At 42.5% G+C, this 20,254-nt stretch overlaps 1 protein-coding gene across 1 annotated transcript in view; it reads left to right on the top strand.

Annotated features, from left to right (window-relative positions):
* slc39a10 (solute carrier family 39 member 10) overlaps positions 1 to 19,850 on the top strand; it is a 36,384-nt gene extending 16,534 nt beyond the window's left edge. Inside the window, exons 3-10 of the mRNA XM_028591895.1 lie at positions 297 to 474; positions 9,081 to 9,256; positions 13,053 to 13,220; positions 13,352 to 13,460; positions 13,551 to 13,853; positions 14,519 to 14,599; positions 16,824 to 17,014; positions 17,203 to 19,850. Of these exons, the coding sequence (XP_028447696.1) occupies positions 297 to 474; positions 9,081 to 9,256; positions 13,053 to 13,220; positions 13,352 to 13,460; positions 13,551 to 13,853; positions 14,519 to 14,599; positions 16,824 to 17,014; positions 17,203 to 17,355 (1,359 nt within the window). The 3' untranslated portion in view covers positions 17,356 to 19,850. The remainder of the gene's footprint in view (positions 1 to 296; positions 475 to 9,080; positions 9,257 to 13,052; positions 13,221 to 13,351; positions 13,461 to 13,550; positions 13,854 to 14,518; positions 14,600 to 16,823; positions 17,015 to 17,202) is intronic.
* The last annotated feature ends 404 nt before the right edge of the window (positions 19,851 to 20,254 follow it).

The raw sequence follows: 20,254 nt of genomic DNA, 5'->3' as shown, positions 1-20,254 counted from the left end.
ATTGTGTCTTTAAAGAGCTGGGTTTCATAGAAATTAGAAAGTTTGCAGCCCACTGCCGTAGCATAAGCAGCTTCTCCCCTCCACTGTCCGTATGTCAGTATTGTCCAAACAGTCATGTGTACTTTGCTTTTACAGCCGCCTTTTAAGTTTACAGAGGTGAGTATTTGATATTCAAAGGATACATCTCACATAGGGCTTATTAGTTTATATGTCACAGTATTGACAATTTAGTTTTCAGTTGTTCACTGGCCAGTGGTTCCTTCCCTTTATACTTTACGGTTTCCTTCTCCTCCCAGTGTTTGAACCTGACTCAGCTCCTCGCCTTCTACGGCCTCAGTCCCGATTCGCTCATCTCGCCCAGCCAGTTCACCTACCTGTGTCCTGCCCTGCTTTACCAGATAGACAGTCGTGTCTGCATCCGCCATTATCACCAGATGGATGTGGAGCAGAAAGCCTTGGAGCCCGTCAGTTCCGGTAAGAGCCAAGTATCTCACTGATCCAGTGCATTATGACTGAAAAGACTAGTAATGTAGAAAGAAACAATCATGTCAGCAAGCGTGAACCTCAACACTGCTAATAGCCCTCTCAAAAGTACTTAAAACACCACTCAGGGTCTTACTCCAGACCCAGAAAGGCTAGCAGACTCTATGTCTGTCGGGTTGTTATTGTTGTGGATAGACACATTTTAAACCAAGAATATGAAGGCCAATATGAAGGGTTTAACCTCATTAAGCATGTTAGGGGTTTGATGTTTGCCCAAGGTGCCCCAGAGCCTGCAGCTCTTGGCCTAACCATTGTTCTGCATAAAACTAAAAAGAAATTTCATTAACAGCAACTCAGTCCACTCTTCTTTAACAATACCCTTTTCCTGTGAAGTTTGTGTCTTCTTTTTATTTATTTTTCACGCTTTTTTGAGGTGTAGTGAAACAAACATTAGCTTAGATTGGGAAGCTCTATCATGCTGAACAACATCACAGAAGAGTTCAGATTTTTTCTTTACACTTTAAATGGATTTTAAAGATCAATAGCTCACTACACAGCAAAGCAAAACAGATGTAATGCTTAGATATCGCAAGTAATCAAGCTTGGAAAATTGTGGGATGTTCTTAACCCATATTATTGCCAAAACAGAGTCACAATTAACTTTATTTGCACAGTGTATCAAGTAACTGCCTTTAAACCCATCAGTACATAATCACATTTGAACCACAACATATGTTTGTTCAGTAGGCCATTGTTTGGTAGTCTGAACCCAATAATACAGTGATATCATCATGACTGTGAGCGTATGTACCTCAGACAGTGACTCAAAACCCTACAAAAAAAAAAAAGGTTGAAGAATTAAATAAAACCGTGAGAAGGTAAGTTTTAGTGCTAGTCTATAAAAGTGAAAACAGTTGGCTGTAAATCTTTATCCATTGCTATCGGCCAGAGACAACAGCTACCTTCATAGCCAGGAAACCACAGGGACATCACTAAAAACCATTAGCTTCATAATCTGATGCTATCAGCATGTATAACCTGGGGCTCCTCTTGTGGAGACCTGCATGAAAGAACGTTTTTTGAAATAATCAAGCCATTTTTATTTATAGTGATAATAATTTACTTGAAGCAGGAATTCTAACCATAATCCCCTGAGTTTTTCCATCATTGTTTGCTCAATCTTTTCTCATTTTCTGTACATTGATATTAGAGGATGGATACCTGACCCAAGCCTGACGTGCCAGGTTCAGACAGAAATTTAGAAATGATGTCACTTCAACGCGATAAGGCATTTGTTGTGTGTGTGTGTGTGTGTGTGTGTGTGTGTGTGTGGTTAAGTAGGCAGAAGAGAGATAGAAAAAGAGGAAGCAGACGTGTAGATGCGACCGGAGCAGAGTTGGTGGAATAAGTTTAAGTTTTGTAGACAGTGTGTGCGTTGTCCGATATAAACCCCAGACTGAAAGCCAAGCTCATTCATTTGCTCACCAGAAAAAGGGATTTGGAGGTAACGAGGGTTTTCTGACCACACATTGAACATTTTAAATTTAAAACAGCTTATTAACGTGCGCTTGTTGCTCCGTGTGCGCGGATGCGCTCATCTGTTGAATGCCTTCCTACAGTTGCTTAATAAAAGCGGGCTTTCCACACACCAAAAAAAAAAATTGATTTTAACTGTGTCGGGCTCGGACATAAATATCTTAACGCCTGTCAGGGTCGGGTTGGGTTCAGACAGAAATATGTGGCCCGATCCGCACTCTAATCGATATGCTAGTTTTAACTCATTGTCTGCTATCCAGAGCAGCAGTGAACACTCACCACAGCGTAACGTGAACACTGGCATTAGTTTAAAAAAATATATTGAAAGTTAGTCGAAGTTTCTTTAAGTAGTTTGAAAGCACAGCTGAAATGCCCAAAAACCAATGAGTAGGCTGTTGCTGACTAATCTCAAGCTTCTTGTATTTCTACAACACTAACGCTTAATTAACTTTTATTTACAGATAAAGAAAGGGTAATGTCCTTAGATGTAAGAAAGCATGCTTGGAGAGAGTTAGCTCTCCAGTCACACCAAACTGAAGCACAGTCTGCTAATAAAAGAGCAGTTTTTCCTGTTTGTTGTTCACCGTGCTCTTTGGTCTTTATAACACTTTGCCAAGTATGAAACTACACTACAACAGACTTTTCTCAGTACAAACCTCTTTGTTTAATCTTTATTCTAAGTTTTCTCAAAACCCCCCAGCGTTTCTTTCAGGAAATTGTGCTTCTTAGTCATAGTTTTACACTTCTGGAAACTGCTAAATGTCTTTCACTGTGGCCACAGGAGCAGTCTGTGACTGGATGATTTATTAATGGGCATGCTGACAGATGCAGAGGGAGAACAGAGGGTCACTCCCGTACGTACCCACTCCTTTTCTTGGCTGGTCTTGCACTCAAACAGACATGTCAAAACCCACATTATGATTTTGTTCTTATAGATAAACTGCAGTTAAATGCATTCACCTGTGTGGATGGCATAAAAACACCAGCGTGGATTCAGACAGCCCAGCACTGTGAATGACCACTTCACCTGTTAAACTTCTAAAGCCTCCACTCTAAAGCCCCCACATTTTTTGGAAGAATGATTGTGCTAGTTACCATATCATCATGGAACAAATATGTTGGCTATTTTGAGATGGGATTGTGGAGGCAGCAAGTATATAGCATAATCATGAATTGATTAATTCTTTCAGTCAATCCCAAGTCCCAGTGAGCAAATGCATAACTAATAGCCATCAGCAGGTGTTGATAGGCAGGGAATGTGTTAGGAGAGCTGTGGAAAAGTCAGCCTGGCATGTGTGTCTTTGGGCCATATTCACTGGGAGAAAGTTAATGTTTGAATGAATTAGGCAGCCAAATTTGCCATATCACCTCCAGCTCAGGTACATAGATTGACACTCTAAATCAGGATCATTCACTCACCTAATTGCAGCACTTAACGAGTTGCGTAGGGTGCTTCGTGTCTATGACAACGTGTGCCCTTTGTTACTTTCACAACAGGAGGTTATGTTTGTTTGTTGTTTTGTCAGCAGGATTACAGAATAACTACTGGCCCCGATTTCCATGAAACATTTTATCTTTTCAACATATATTTATTGGGTTTTTGTACAATATCAAAAAGCAAAAATGGAAGGAATAAACATAGCATATACCAACCAAAAACGTAGCACGGAAACCCTCCATCCACTATACAAAAAAGGATGATAATAAAAAGAGGAAGAAAATAATATTAATAGCAAAAGCATGGATAATCCACTAGTATGTACATTTAGAAATGTTAATGACAAACTCTGCATCTGTATACATATAATACAATATCATACAAAGATATGTATATATATATATATATATATATATATATATATATATATATATATATATATATATATATATATATATATATATATATATATACACATACATATATATATATATGTTGCCACAGGAGTACATCCACACAATAGTTAATAAAACATAACATATGTACATAAAAAGAAAAATAGCCACGGATTTTCATGAAACTTGGTGGAAAGGTCTAGCATGAGCCAAGGGGGAACCCATTACATTTTGGAGCAGATCCGAATCATGAGGCAGATCCACAAATTTCACAGGCATTAGTAACCAGTGGTGTGACATGACTTTTCCACTATGAGGCTATGGATTTCTAGGTAGCCGTGTATTTTGGCCACCTCCATTACGTTTGCCGCTACGACACGGAACGTCACAGACAGAGACTCAGCGCTGACGTTTAGATGCTGAGTTTCAGTTTTTGTGATTGATTATAACGCTAGATTTATAGTATCAGTGTAAAACAGCGTCACCCTCAAATTGTGCATTATGCATGAGTGCCCTTCTAGTTATTCAATCATTTTAGTTGCCATGGCAGCAAACTAGTGGTCCTATTATCTGTATGAATTTTATTTGTTTGTTTTTTATTTAAACTTAGGTTGGGAAAATCTTTCTTGCAGTGATCTCTCTTCTTTCAGTTTGTTTTCCAAATCCCTGAATTAATGATATTCAAAAAGAAAGAGGCTGAAAGATCAGCTATAAAGAATGAAGGTCAGCGTGAAGCCCTGCTCTGGGACCTCGCAGTGTTTCACAGTTTATGAGAAAGCAACATCTAAAATCACAACCCTAAGTTAATGAGTTACAGGTTGTGAAATAAAGGTCATAAAGCCATAAAAGATGGCTACAAATCCAACCAGGACCAGTAATCACATTTTCTGCACACACAAACCACAGAAAAGGCTGCTTCTTAGGATTTCTGTGTCATGGTACTGTGTGTGTATTAGTGGGCCGAGCTTGTAAATCTCTAGGAATAGATAACACATGGACACCTGGAATCAAATTGCATTGTGTTTGATAATCAATCTGACCACGCTACTGCATATTACACCTAGTACATTTGTTCTCATGTTCTGTATTTATGCCTGCAGTGTAATTGGATTTTAGTTTTTATTCACGTTATGCAAAGTAGGCAAGAAGTTTGGGAGCTGTCACTGTAAACAACATGGCAAGCTTGGGGTCATAAGATGTTCTGCACATCCTGTTTGCTTTTATTAGATGCCGAAAGTGGCATTTTTATGACAACGGAATAGTTTTTTAGCTGCAAAATTTTGAACAAAAAAAGAACAGAACACTTTAGGACAGAATGGCACTGTCAAAGCAGCGGACACTTAAGTTCAACCGTGAGATTGGAGTAATTCCCTTACTGTACGGCCTCTTAAATCTTTAATTATTAAACACACTCCTCTCCGGAGACACCTGTATCACACGTGCCTCAGGCAGCAGTGTGCCACCATCGAAAAATGGTAATGGCGTCGAGGAACACCGCGGAACAAGTCAAAAGGGCAGGAGCGGCTCCTCATTAGTGGAAAACTACAGCCTGCGATTGTGCACCGTGAGTCAACCATAGGCAACACCACACGCCGCGAAGCTACCTCTCGTTTACCTCCTGTTGGCATCCATGGGGGAGCTCGGAAGATTTTTAGTCGGTTTCTCTCCGGTCCCCACTCCCCTCTCTTTTTGCGCTGTGCCAATTAGGAGAGCCTAAGCGACACCCTGGGCCATTTTTTTTTCTGAGCAATGGCTCACAGGAGATGCGTAATTGGAGAGAAGACACAGACCGGTGGGTCTCATCTTCTCTCTTCTGTTCCCTTATCGCCGCCTTCTATCGTCCTGCCGCAACCCCCTGCACACCTCCCACACACACACACACACACACACACACACACACACACACACACACACACACACACATACAACCACAACTGCATAGAGGTAATGAGATAGAGAAGTAGATGAGCTGTGTGAGTGTGAAGGACCTGCGGTGATGTACTGTGTGGCTGATGTACAGTTGCCTCTCAGGGTTACACATTGTTTCGCTTGATGCGGCAAATAAGAAAGCAGTCATCTGTAGCGCTTTTTACTTGTGTAAGGCACATTGAAAACCGTGGCAACGACAGAACAAGAAAGTGAGGGTTAGTAAAGACATTTCCATCCGTGATGAGGAAATGAATTCAGTCGATCCAGTTTGTGATGATGAGGTTCTCCCCACAACGTGTACTGTGGATTAACTGGTGCTTTATACCGGACTGTGGTCTATTGCTCTACTTATAAAGCCTAGAGCATTCCTTTGCTTTTATAGCAAACTAGGCTATGTATCAGTTTCACAAGAAAAGAAAAGACATCTCGTATCTAAAATGCTGTCACATTATTTTTATCAATATGTAGTGTAACATATTGAACCATTCCATTAACCTGTAACTATAGAGACTATAGACTATGGGGTCATTTTGACACTGAAAAGTAGCAGGGACACAGATTCTGGATCCACGTTACTCAGTGTTACTAATGTCTATCGGGGTTGTCTTTATTAGACATTAATTAAGTCAATGACTGGCTCATACTCCGAAAAACACAAAACATGCAGTATGCATACATTATTCAAAACGTTTTTTACTGTAGCAGTAGTGCCCAAAATAAATGCACAGAACAAGATCTACAAACATACGTGACAATTTGTAAAGAAACTGTAAAGAGCACACATGTATTTGCTTCAAAAATACGAAGAGATATCGCCCAACCTAAATAAACGTCAAGCAATACTGCAAATATAATCTATAAAAATACAAACCCAACTTGCATATTTCTAAAATATGTTAAAGCCCCCAAATGACCTATTTGCATTAATTAGCATTTTACCAAATTGACTTGTGAGGACTTTGTTCACAAATGTGTGTTGCATTTCCATGGTGTCGGGGAGGCGCGGTTCGTTGAGTACAGAAATAGAGGGCTTGAGAAAGCTGAGAGTAGTGTAATAAATATTCTGTTTTGTTAAAATATTGTACCTTATGGTTTCAATTCAAATAGTTCAAAGGATCCTGGATGAGGACGGTGCTCAGTTGTGGCCTGTACACTGACTTCACTGCAAAGGCAAGGGGTCTGTGTTGGGCCTTAAAAGAAAGCTTTAAAGTGCCAGGTGCAAGACTCCTTTGCCAGCAAGTAAATGCAACACATACAGACACAATGAAGGAAAAGCCTGAATAAATGAGTGGAGAAGCCAAACTAATGTAGATGTTTCCATACAGGGCATGAATGGTATGATGAGTATGAGAAATGATGAGAAAAACGATGTGCCATATGCTTTGGCCAACACAGTCACCAGATCTCCACCCGATTTAACACTTATGGGAGATTTTGGAGCAATGAACACCATCATCATTAAAACTACCAAATGCCTCCTGATGTAAACCTGCATTAAGAGTCAGGGTTTGAGTAGCAACCTTCCCAAGTGGCTGTAATCAGCGCTTAAGCATCAGGACCTTCGTCATCCGTTGAAACAATCCCCCCAGGAGGAACTCCAGCCTCCTGTTTTCTGAGAGGAGAGGCTGCTGCCAGGGGAGGGACTTTTTTTTTTTTTTTTTTTTTTTATATCCTACAGCTGGGTAATGGGACAGTAACAGCTTGATTCCGTCTCTCTAAAGACCACTCTGTCAGGCATAAGACATGTTTCAGATCATCTCTTCACAAGCGACACCACCTGGGGCCGATTAGATGAGAGGAAGTGTGTCTGCCAGTGTGATTTTACTGTTATCAGTCATTTCTTCCCTCTGGCTAGATGGCAACTTCTTCTGTTTAGATGAATTAAGCTCTATCAGTGCTCCGTAGTTTCTAATAGGTTGACCAGTTGGGAGGAAATATATTGTATATTTGTAATTGTATGTAATTATATAATATATTGTGAAGTAATGGTGAAATACTTCCCTAGGGTCATGCACTTTGACCCTGACAAACAGATAGGGCCGCATCTAACGATTATTTTCATTGTCGTTTTCTTGATTGATCGATTAGTTGTTTGGTCTATAAAATGCCAGAAAATTGTGAAAAAAAGGTTTATCAGTGTTTCCCAAAACCCAAATATTCCAGTTAAAAAAAAAAAAAGAAAATTCTATATATTCACATCCTGACCTTTATTCTCCAAATATTCCAGCAGTTTTGTCCACAAAGATTCCATTTTACTGTCCCAGAGGAGTGAAGAAACAAATAAATATTCACATTTAGGAACCTGGAATCAGAGAATTGTTACTCTTTTTTTCCCCATAAAACAATTACTCGAACAGATTAATGGATTATCCAAATAGTTTCATTGTTTTACACAATAATAACCAGCCAAATCTGTGAGGAACAGAACCTTTCAGTACTATATTTAAAGACCGTCTGTTGTGACAAATGGCTCACTGAAGTCACTTTTCTGTAGCGTTCTAGTCAATAGATGTCCTGAATATAGCTGAATGTCAGCAGCCAGCATCGCTTTAGCAAACACACCACCAGCTTTGGTGTTGACACTGAATTTCATACGACATTAAACATTTTGTCCTCTGTGACGAAAACAAATCACAAAGTTTTTCTCACGCGGCGTTGCGTTGTTTTGAAACGTGTCCTGGGCTGACAGGTGGACTGACAGTTTAAATGATAGTGTACCTTTCTGACAGTTTTCTCTTCTGCTTCATGTCTGCGGGCCAAATGAAAAATGAGGCGAGTAGAATTCTGCTGAAATGTCACTTCACATTTCTTGCTTCAGGCGTCATGTGATATCACAAGGACACATGGGCTGAAAACCTCAGGAGGATAGTTTCCTTAAAATGTGAACAGGATGGGGAACAAAAAAGCTAAAAGAGATAGCTAAAAGCTAAAAAGATAAAGTCAGCTGGCTGAAATCGTGACGATTATTTTCGTTGTCGATGAATACGCTGATTATTTTCTCTTTATGACCAGTTAGTTGTTTGCTAACTAGAAAATATTCACATCTAATAAACATCTTTTTAATCGATTGTCAAAATAGTTGCCATTTAATAGTTGACAACTAATAGATTAATCGATTAATCTTTGCAGCTCTAGTCCGGTGTTTTCTTCTTTTTATGGACTGTCACAGTTGACAAGTCATTTACATCTACAAAGCATCGGATGTGGCTAGCACGTGTTGGGCTCACCCTTTGCTGTGTAGGAAATGTATAGTAAATATTGTCTTTCATTCGTCTCTCTGTCTCTGTGTCTTTCTCCAGTGTGGGTGTGGCTGTGGGGGTTTGTGTCCATCACCATCATCAGCCTGCTATCTCTGCTGGGCGTGGTGCTCGTACCCATCCTCAAACAATCCTGCTTCAAGTTCCTGCTCACCTTCCTGGTGGCGCTGGCCGTGGGCACGCTCAGTGGCGACGCTCTCCTTCACCTGCTGCCTCACGTGAGTACGCCACACACGGCCAGGACACTATTGGTGTACAGTGAATTATGATCCATTTTGTAGAGCAGTCATAGTCTTTTAGCAGTCTTTTACATAATGAAATGATGCGCTCTTGTCTTCTCCACCCTTTGGGGACACACCCACAGCAATGGATGATATCAATACGTTCGGGAGAACTACTGTATATTTACAGTATAACAAAAGTCAGGGTCTGTATGCATAACACCTCGAAGAAACGGTCTTAAAATGGTCCTAAACTTGACTTACAAGTCAAACACTTGTAGAAAAAAAGTAGGACTTTGTATAAAGAAGCTGAAAGTAACTTTCAGCAAAGTCTAAGTGTGATTCTTAAAGGAATACGCCACCGTTTGTTGAAATAGGGCTTATCACGGTCTAACCTGGCTGTAGATAGGTGGGCCAACACAGTTTTTGTCTCAATGCAAGTAATTAGGTTGTTTTTTTGTCTTTTGTTGGCTCACTTTTACTCACAACATGCTAACCGGCAACATAGGATTCCATTCACTACGCTAAGCTAACTAGCGGCGGCACTGCCGGTGTTGCACCGGACTAAAACGATGCATGCACCAAAAATGCGTTGGCCCACCTATCTACAGCTAGGGGAGACCGTGATAAGCCCTATTTCAACAAACGGTGGCGTATCCCTTTAAATGCCTCACCGTTCCTGACTATCTGCACTATCTAATCAAAAATCATGTGTGGTCGGGTTGGCTCAGTTGGTAGAGCAGGCGCACATACGGTATATAGAGGTGTATGCCTCAACGCAGAAGGTCCAGGGTTTGAGTCCGACCTGGACGATTTTCCTGCGCGTCTTCCCCCTCTCTCTCCCCTTTCATATCTGGCTGTCCTTTCCATTAAAGGCTGAAATGCCCACGTTTGGTATAATATTCATCAGGTCTAATGAGTTGAAGATGGCTATGGTAACCCATTTAAGTGATATTCATCTGCAGATGCCCTATATAGTGATTGTATGTAACTCAGGGGTCAACCTTAAAATTAAATATTTCCTTAAAAAGTTATGTTTCATTGTCTTTCATCTGAACTCTTGTATTCCACCACTCAGCTAATATAATTAGTGCAGTTTTAATAATTGGTATAAAACTGTTAATGTAAATACGTAGGATCACATTTAAATGTGCAAACATTTAATTGTATTCCTGATGAATCCATCGTGTCATGAACTTTTAGTTTTATTTGGTATGGCTAATGTGGGACAGAATCTTTTAATAACTTATCATCATATACATTTGCAAAATATGAAAGTGTGTCGCTGCTGCCTCTGCCGGTCACTTCTAACTAACTCAGGAGACCTTGTTCTGGATATTTTCCAGAACAATATATTATATTATTTTTCCTTGATACTGAAAACTTTGAGTCCCTCTTGCCCTGACCAGTACATGTCTTACGCACCAAGTGGATTTGTGTGCACAGTCACACTATGTGTTTCGGCCTGTCAGTCAGGCAATAGGGCATAGTGAGCACAGTGGTTCCTGCCTATGCAGAGAAAGTCTATTTGCTCCATCGGCACCACAGCTCTGCGTGTGTGTGTGTGAGTGTGTGTATCGGCAGTCGGAGCTTCTGCGCTCTCGGGTACCAAAATTTGGCACCGTTTGATTAAAAGCGAATCCGTCCTCGGTAGTACCGATGTTATTTTTTATTTTGAACGCGTTCTGCGGAGAAGGGAGACTGGCGTTGGTCACGGTTTGGAATGAAAGGGAGGAAACAGGACAGAGTAATACGGTGGATATTATTGATATACATTTTTTTTAACGACCTAGTTAAGGCGGCATGCCCGTCCTGCTCAGGCGGCCGCCTAAGCTGCAAAGTGCTGCGGGAAACCCTGCTTGACTTAATACCGGTTCCTGAACGATACATTTTTGGATACCAATTTTATAAAATACATTTTAAAGCTTTAGTGCATAACTTTTTCTATATTAATGGACATAAGTTACATTCAAGCCATTGCCAAATGAGTTGATACAAAGCTAATTAAGACTATCAGCTCCACAAAACTCTCTCCGTTTATCTCAGTATGGCTATGTTTACAAAATAGTGTCGTCCGGCAACTTTCACACGCAGAAATTTGAGTGAAGATAATGAGTCCATCATGTGTTTTTAATCCTGTGTCCAACTTGATTTGATGGGTTAAATGCTACAAGCAACTGCATAGAGGATAGGGCTTTGACTTTTGCCCAAAAATCATATTCAAAGTTCGTTTGTTTATTAATATTCAAATATATTCGAATATTTATTAATAATATTTTTGACCAGTAAATGCCTTCAGTAAGACCTATATTGGTATCAAACTTAAGTTGTAGATGTTCTGTCCACCAGAGGGCAGTGTATCAGTCAATGTCAATAGGCAAAAGTCTTTCAGAAGAAAAACACACTGCCAATTAAAAGTCAGACCCTGGATTAAACACAAACCGTATGCTTTCGACAGGAAGTTTGGAGCTTTCGCCGTAGCCTACGTAAGTGGTCTGATGTTTATACTCGTGCGCTGGTGTGTGTGTGTGTGTGTGTGTGGGGAGTGTGTGTAATAGATGCAAGCCATGGCCGAGCGACGTGCAGTTACATTTTGAAATGCGTGGAAAAGCCTCTGAATCTGAATTGAAAACAATGTTTACAAGCAAACACATTTACAAAATATAATGCCCATAGTTCGAATATTAAGGGCTGCCTAGTATTCGTTCGAATATCATTGCTTTTTTAAAATGTTTTAATTATATTTGAATAACGAAGTTCGGAGTCAAAGCCCTAACCCCCAATTTCCACCGGCTGCGTAACGGCTGCGGATCCGCTCCGGAATGGCGGTGGAGTCGTTAGGTTTCCAGTAAAGTCGGTGTGTGTATTTCCACTGACTGCAGAATGGCTGCGTTCCGACTGCGTCCCAGCTCCGGCGATCCGCAGCCCTCCGGAGCTGATACGCAGAGCTTCTGTTTTTTGCCGGACGCAGGAGAGCTTCGCAGCAGGTCAAGCACAGAAGCAAAATAAAACATCTGGTTAATATTCAAAATAAAATACACTGTGCCCACGGCGGATCCTATCTCCCTGCACTACACCTTGAAAACACAGCACAGAGTCGTTTCCCCTCTACTCCTCTGGATGGAAACAAACAGTTGTTGGTTTTGTGGTTCTATTCTAAGTGAATTTGCGAGATCTCGTGGGTCCTCGTGACTTCAGCTGTCAGTCATGGCCACAGCCGTTCCGTCACAAATCCGGACCTGGTGGGTATTGACGGACGGTGGAGCACGGAGCCGGTCCGCAGCCATTCTCCATCCTGTGGAAATCCGGAGTAATGGAGGAGGTGTGGTGCGCCATCAATGAAGGCTTGCGTCATGTGGATCCAATGACGCTGCTGTTGTCATTGCTTAGAGTGTCCTCATGGGGGGAGGCAGAAACTACTCACTATAGCTTTAACAAAAAGAAATTATAAAAATGACACATTATTTTTTAGCTCCTACTATGTGAGCCCTGCATACCTCTATTAGATGTAACACTAGACAGCCAATCAGCAGCATTATTAGATCTTGGTGGAAGCATGTTGCATGCTAATTGGCTCACTGACGCTGATGAGATTTAATCCTTAGGTATTGAGTGAGATGTTTCCATACTGAGAAGGCAATTCGGTCAGTGGCCAAAAAGTATTGAATTCGGTACCCAGCCCTAACAACAGGGATTCGATTGAAATAAAATCAGTGTTCTGATCAATGTGTGATCCTCGGCCCTCACTCCCATCCTCCTCTCATTGGTCATATGTTCCTCTTCCCGTCTACAGTCCCAGGGACAGCACGACCACAGCGAGCCTGCGACGAGTCACGACACAGCCTTTGATGTAACAGCCTTTGATGGAGTGTGGAAGGGCCTAACGGCTCTAGCCGGCATCTACCTCCTCTTCATCATCGAACACTGTATCGGCATGTTTCAGCATTACAAAGACCACAGGGTAAGATAAACACTTGATTCTCACAAGCGATTGCTTTTGTCTGCTATAGTCCTTGAGTGTGGTACTTGTTGATAACAGACATGTATGGAATTTCCGTGGACAGAGAATTAAAACTGTGTCTCTGCTCCCAGGGCATGAAGAAGGGGAGCGAGGAGGGCAAGATTGGCAGGAAGTTGTCCGACCACAAGTTAAATCGGCGCTCAGATGCAGAGTGGCTGCACTTGAAGCCGCTCAGTGAAGGTAAGAAGCGTTGAGTCATGCAAGTGTTTTACAGGGAGCTTTGTCTCCGCGGCTGGACACTGTAACCGTAATTTCTCCTCTATCCTCCAGACCCCGACAGCACCGCCGTCTCCTGCGACAACGGTCACAACGACACGCAGCTCACGGAGCTCCAGACGCCCGACTCTCCCACCAACAAGACGCCTCTGGCACCCACAGTCCCCCAACAAGAGTCACCCTCTAAGGAGAACGGACGCAAGACCAAGAAGCACGGACACTCGCACGGCCACGGCCACTCTCACGGTGGGAACTGCCACTCGGACCAGGAGATGAAGGACGCCGGTATAGCCAGCATCGCCTGGATGGTCATCATGGGCGATGGCATGCATAACTTCAGCGACGGCCTGGCTATTGGTAAGAGGCTACGGGTTTGAATTTGTATCACTAGTGTCCACTGTGCCCAATAAATCAGGAATTCCTGTTACCCCACAAACAAGTCAGCCTTTTCTTTTCCTTTTTTTTCTAGCTCAATGTGACTTTCTTGAATACTTCGGAAGCTTTCACCCTCATTTAATGGCCTCCCTCAAAATTTCAAACATCACAAAGGCCTCATGAAATGCCATGTTCCGTTCAGAAGTTAGGATTAGTTAATGGTTACAGAGTTACTGGTTTAGATTCTGTAAGCTCTGCTAACATTATGCTGCTGCCACATTTACTGTACCATTAAAAACGGTCATAAAAGAGTTTAAGGAATATTTCAACATTTTGAGAAATGCCTTGAATGTTTGATCTGTACAAAAACTGAAGTGTAAAAACACCTTGTGGTTTTATGTGGCGGACTCATTTTTGGTCGGGCGCAGTGACTCTGTGTTTAGGAGTAGAGGCTCCAGGAAGTCACCGTGCCCTGCCAAGGCTAGCTGTATGGGTTTCCCCATGTTTCCAGTCTCTACACTAAGCTAATTGGCTCCAGCTTCACTTTTAGTGTACAGACATGAGAGCGATATCAATCAACTTTCAGCACAACAGCAAACAAGCGTTATTTCCCTTCCTAACACTTCCTGAACTCATTATCTCTACAGGCGCAGCATTCAGTGCAAACCTGACAGGAGGCATCAGTACATCAGTGGCTGTTTTCTGCCATGAACTGCCTCATGAACTTGGTAAGTGGAGTGCAACAACAGAAAATTGTCAACGAAACTAAACAAAAGAAGTCATTTTCTCATTACCCACTTGACACTGCAAACTTGTTGTATTCAACAAGTAGAACAAAGATGTATTGTGAAGGCCTTGCAGTAAGCTCACACAATGATAACCAGTGTGTTTAAATCACTGCCTCTTACCCAGACTGAAACTTTAATCGGAGGCAGTCTCAGGTCCCCTCGGCCCCTCGGAACTTGTTAAAAAACCCAGCGGCGTTAATAATCTCTTCCCCTCACCCCAGAAAAATGTACTTTCCCCCCCCCGATTAATGGCTTTTGTCTGACAGCAGCGAAATGGCTTGTCACCGTGTCTGTCAGTGAAGATTATGTACCGCGCCTGGCACGCATTGTTCAATACAGTCAGGTTTTAAAGACGGCACAGCTGCCGGTGCGTTCATTTGCATCAAATCTGTTCTCTCCGAGGACCCAGTTTGCTTCAGTTTGACTCAGCAACAGTGAACATTTTTGTTCCGAGTCCTTTTTTTTTGTTTTTCACTCCCGAGTGCTCTCCTCTGCCGGTTTGTTTATAGAGAGGAAGAGGTGGCGAGAGTGGGGCGTAAAAGACAGACAATGAGGCCATGCACAGCAGATCAGTACTAATGATGTGTCTTGTTGTAGCGTGGTTTCCGTACCTCGTTTGTGCATTTGATGAATATAGCGGTGTCAATTACAACAGAGTGTGAACCAGTGAATAACAGCCCACGTTTGTCTGCCTGCTCCCCCTTGTGTTGACGAGCAGCATCCTGTCCTACTGTTATTGCTGTGTTTAGGGGGGAAAAGAGGAAAAATTGGGCCTTTTGTTAAAAGCATCTACGTGAGGAAAAGCGATGAAACACATTTGGGGTTTACCAACGCTGCAGAAACCTGCTTTTAAGTGCGTTATGTCCAGCATTCATCTGTTTTTAAATGCCAAAAACAGTCTGCAGTCATGCGGCTGTATCTGTGAGGCTTCAGGACCGTATAGAAGAGCTTTGATTCTGGTCCAACATTTTTGTCTCTATTCTGACTCTGTCGTACTCGAGTTTCCAGATGGTTGACTGCCGCACAAATCCTGTCTCAAGCGGCATGTGAAGATTTGCGAGATCAGCCTCTCGCCGCGTTATTTCACATTTCCTGTTGATTCGGCGCCCGCTCTTCAGGCGCACTCGCTGTCGAGCGTTCACCCCTGTAGGGCCGCTTGTCAGACGAACCCAGCAGTTTGACAAGTGCACCTCTCGGCTCCTTCTGAACACAAAAACTGTCCCCCGCCTGGCAGCTGGATGGCAAAGATGATGATTATAAGGGTTCTTAACCACCCAGAGTGAAGCTAATTGGCAGTGATGGGTGTGTTAATTGCGGTAGATGAGGTGGCGACAGGCGTGTCTGACTGTCGGACGGATTGGAACCAGTGAGGCAGGAAACGCCAGAGTAAGTTTGAAGAGGAAAAAAAAAAGGGCCATTAAAGCGAGGTGTGTGTGTGGACTGTCTCTCTTTAACTTCTCCCCCCCTCTTCTCTGGGTTTGATTGATGGATGAGAGCAGAGTGGTAATATATTCATTGAGGTAATTAGCAAGGAAAAGAGGCCGCTTGTTACACGGCGCAGGAAATGTAGGCCACCCCCTTCTCAGTATTCATCTCTCTTTCCAAATCCAGGGCGTTTCCGCTGAGACTTGGGCCTCTTCCCGCATTTGGCCTGGCAATGATTGAAGAGGCTAGAGAGGCTACGGCACGCATGTGTAATCATGAGCGTATCAGAAGGCGAGTTAAAGACATATTTCTTAGAAAGAGCGCAGCTCCTGGTCTGTTTTCACCACCTGCTTGAAGAGACGGATAGCGGAGGCAGGTGTTTGGCGGGAATTTGCTCTGAACAAAAGAAACGGCCGAAAGAGTACAGCAAAACCACAGCGTGACGAGGGGGGGGGCCAAGCTATTCACCGAGGGGTTTAAATGCAGCAAAGTTCACGTCACGTCAAATTATACACGCGGCTGTCCCTGCTGCAGCGTTCCACTTTCTGTTACTTTTACCGTTCATAAACAACTTGTGAATGAACAGAATCATTCATGACACAGAGTGGTTTCACTCCGAGAACCCTGAGCGTTGCATGTTGGGATATGGTGTCAGAATAAGTGATAGGTACATGGGAGATGGCTTTAAATGGTGTTTAAGTGAGTGAGTGTGTGTGTGTGTCTTTCTCCTGGCTGACAGGTGACTTTGCGGTGCTGCTGAAAGCGGGGATGTCAGTGAAGCAGGCCATTGCCTACAATCTGCTGTCCGCCCTCATGGCCTACGTTGGCATGGTGATTGGCACAGCTGTGGGCCAGTACACACACAATGTCACCAGCTGGATCTTCGCCATCACGGCTGGCATGTTCCTTTATGTGGCTCTGGTGGATATGGTAAGTTGGCACAGTGTTCTTGACAGCCCCAGAGCGATAATTGTCCCCCAACAACATCAGCTTAACTTTCACTGCCTCCTCTCCCACACGGGCAGCCAGTCCTCTTCTCTGGGCCTCCTGATCTGCAGTGCTAATTCCAGGAAAGTCTGTTTGTGATTCCAACCGGTTCCCTTTTGTCTCTTTCACAGCTGCCAGAAATGCTTCACGGGGACAGTGAGGACCACAAGCGCTGCCAGCTGGGACACTTTATCCTACAGAACCTGGGCCTGCTGACCGGGTTCGGCATCATGCTGCTCATCGCCATCTTCGAAGACCGCATCGTTTTCGATTTTGGCTTTTAGTCGAGACGTAGAGAAGGGGGTGCTGGGAAACGAAAGGGGGGGATGTGGATGTATCAATATTGTTCTTCTTGGCCTTAACACGCTTTGTTTGCAACGTAACGGCCCAGTCTTGCATGCAATGTGGGTCCCGTTCACAGCCAGTGCCACCATTCCAAAACATGCAGCGGTAGTTTATGCATATCTCATGACTCTGCCAGTGATGTTTACACTCCGCTCCTCCATTACCTCTGTCAGCTCCAATCTGTCTGTTCCCTGTGAAGAAAAAAAAAATGAGAAGAAGAGCGAGGCTCCACAGAGGACACCTCCTCTGCTTTGAACCAGTAACCTCCATCTTAAAAGAGAGCTGTAGACAGTAGGGTGGCACAGGAAGGAAGCGCGCGCCTTTCTGCAGAGAGGCAGCAGTCACGGCCCAGCAGCTCACCGCCTATGCATCCATCACCTGTTGTTAAGTGTGTTGTTGCCGTACATCCCCCCCCCTCCCCCTCACTTCTCTTATCCACCCTGTGCTGTGTCCCATCATCCTTGCCTTGTACATCTGTGGTGTGTGTTCCACCCCGCCATCCATCTGATGCCATCACGCTGTGTATCAAACATCTCGTGTCTGTCTGTGCCGAGCCCTGGCCACTGGAGCAGCACCGCAGCAGTGGCGGAGCGCTCAGTTTAGCTTGCTACTACATCTGTGATAAACCCTTTAGCTCATGTTGCCTCGCCTTCAATATGCTACGACAAGCTATAAGCTGCAGGGTCAAAATAGAAAAAAGCGTTGCCCGGCTTTCCATAGTCGATCATTGAAACGGCTCAGTGTTGTTGTTTTTTTTTTGCTGCAGCTTTTCTCGATTTATCACATCCGAGTTATGTTTCATTGTCTATTAGATCTTCGGGATTATTAAACCTTTGTAGTTCATAGTTCTAGCTAACACAGCTGCCAAAGCCTTTGCAAATTAGCCTTTAAGATTTTAATGTTTTTGTTTAGAGACTAGATGATTAATAAGGGTTTGACAATCTGTAGCCAGAAGAGACCTATCGTCGTCAGGCCTTTACATTAAACCTTTTCTTTTTTTTTTTATTGGAATCCGCAGCTTCAAAAATGTGAAATCAGAAACAAAGAACGAGCTGTTCTCGTCTTCAATCCAAGTGTTGTAGTGTACGAGATTTATTTAGGGTGCCTCTTTTGAGTTCCTAAAAGGTGCTTTTGTCCTGTAGTGGACATTTCATTACAGCAGGAGGGTGAGTCGTCACACTAATGCAGATTCTTTCTGATGTACTGTAAATACATGAAGTATTGATAGCGTCAGTAGTGCAGCAGCTAAAAGCTGATTCTTGTTGCTGCTAAAATAAAAGTTTTAAAAAGTACTTCTGTTAAGGAATTCACTTCCTGACAATCTGAGAGACCAATCAAAAGACAGTGCTCTTGTATCACAGCAGAACAATATACTGTGTGACAGCATTCCCCGCACTTGTAATGGATGTTTACCAGAGTTATAAAACCGTAGGACAACAAGACCTTTGATATGTTTCTAAGGGTGTAACATTATAGTCACTTTGCTGACTGTGCCCAAATGTGGATTTTCAATGGTTGGTGCTTGACACTTCGACACCCCCCCCCATGCATTCCATTGGCTGTCCCGCGGCTCACATGCTAAGCTAGTTAGCATAGCATCAGCTGCTGGAGCACACAAATAATGTGTGTGGCTTCATTTATCCTGTCACTGTGTGACATCCATCATATATGTCTCAACTGGCTGTAAATCATCGTCAGTCACATTGGGCTCGTGATATTGATCGGACTGAATCATGCATGAAGCATGAGTGAAACGGTACAGACATTGTGTTGAGTGTAAATTTGTTTTCGTTCTTTGTTCTGAAAAGTTAAACTATTGACAACCTTTGTTACTTTTTCAAATGAACTGTGGGAAGATCATGAGAAATTCTTTGGGGTGTAGTTTAAGTGGTATTGTGAGCCTTGTTTTTTTTTATACAGGTGCAGGACGCATAACTTTTCTGCATCACTTCTATCTTTTTACAGACGTTTTATTTAATCTTATGTTCAACACGACTCAAATGTATTTTCATTCTGTTTTAGCACCAAGTAAAGTTAATAATTTTCTGTTTTTTAAAATATGAGTTTATTTGACATGTAGTCAGTTGTTTGCTACAATATGAATTTTGATTGTGTTTTTTGTATTTTAAAAGATTAGGAATCTTTTTTTGAAACATTATTTCTCTTTTGAGTTCCTGTATTGCCTGTATAATTAAAATCTAAACTAAGTGTGCCTGCCCGTAGAAACACAATGCCCCAAAGAATAAGATTCTTCACTTCTTATTTGGCAAAGAACTGTCTGTAAAATGAAGGTCTATGATTGTTCTCATTTTTGCTTTGTTGTATGTATGTTTGTTTAGTATGCTGGATATAAAATGCAAAGTGTGACATCCTTGCTGTTTGCCTGTCTGTGCATTCTCCCCATTACAGAAGGAAAATAAACGCTGAAAAGATCGCTGATGGCTCTGGCATAATGTTAAAGAGACAACTCGTGTGCAGCAGCAAAACCACAATAGCGTAACACATCTATCTGTAACATTCCTCTGTCTCTCGCTGCTCCCCTCTCCATTCGTCTCCTGCTTAGGTTGCCTTCCCAGATCAGCAGGTTTATCAAAGCTGATTATTAAATACACGTGAAGGCTCAGTGAACGATGCATACATTTAGAAAACAAATGAATGGTAAGGTGCAGCTGAGTGTATCTGTTATCAGCTATCAAGCAAGGTATCTGAAACAAGGTACAACATGGTGAAATCACTTATCAGAAAAAAGTCCTAGTATAGTGGTCTGAAAAAGTTATAAAATAGTTATAGTATAGTATGTCGACAAAAGTCAATAGTATACTATGTCGAAAAAAAATT

This window comes from Perca flavescens, chromosome 11 (assembly GCF_004354835.1).
Source record: "Perca flavescens isolate YP-PL-M2 chromosome 11, PFLA_1.0, whole genome shotgun sequence".
Lineage (NCBI taxonomy): Eukaryota > Metazoa > Chordata > Actinopteri > Perciformes > Percidae > Perca > Perca flavescens.
This window is presented reverse-complemented; position numbering and strand designations above follow the sequence as displayed.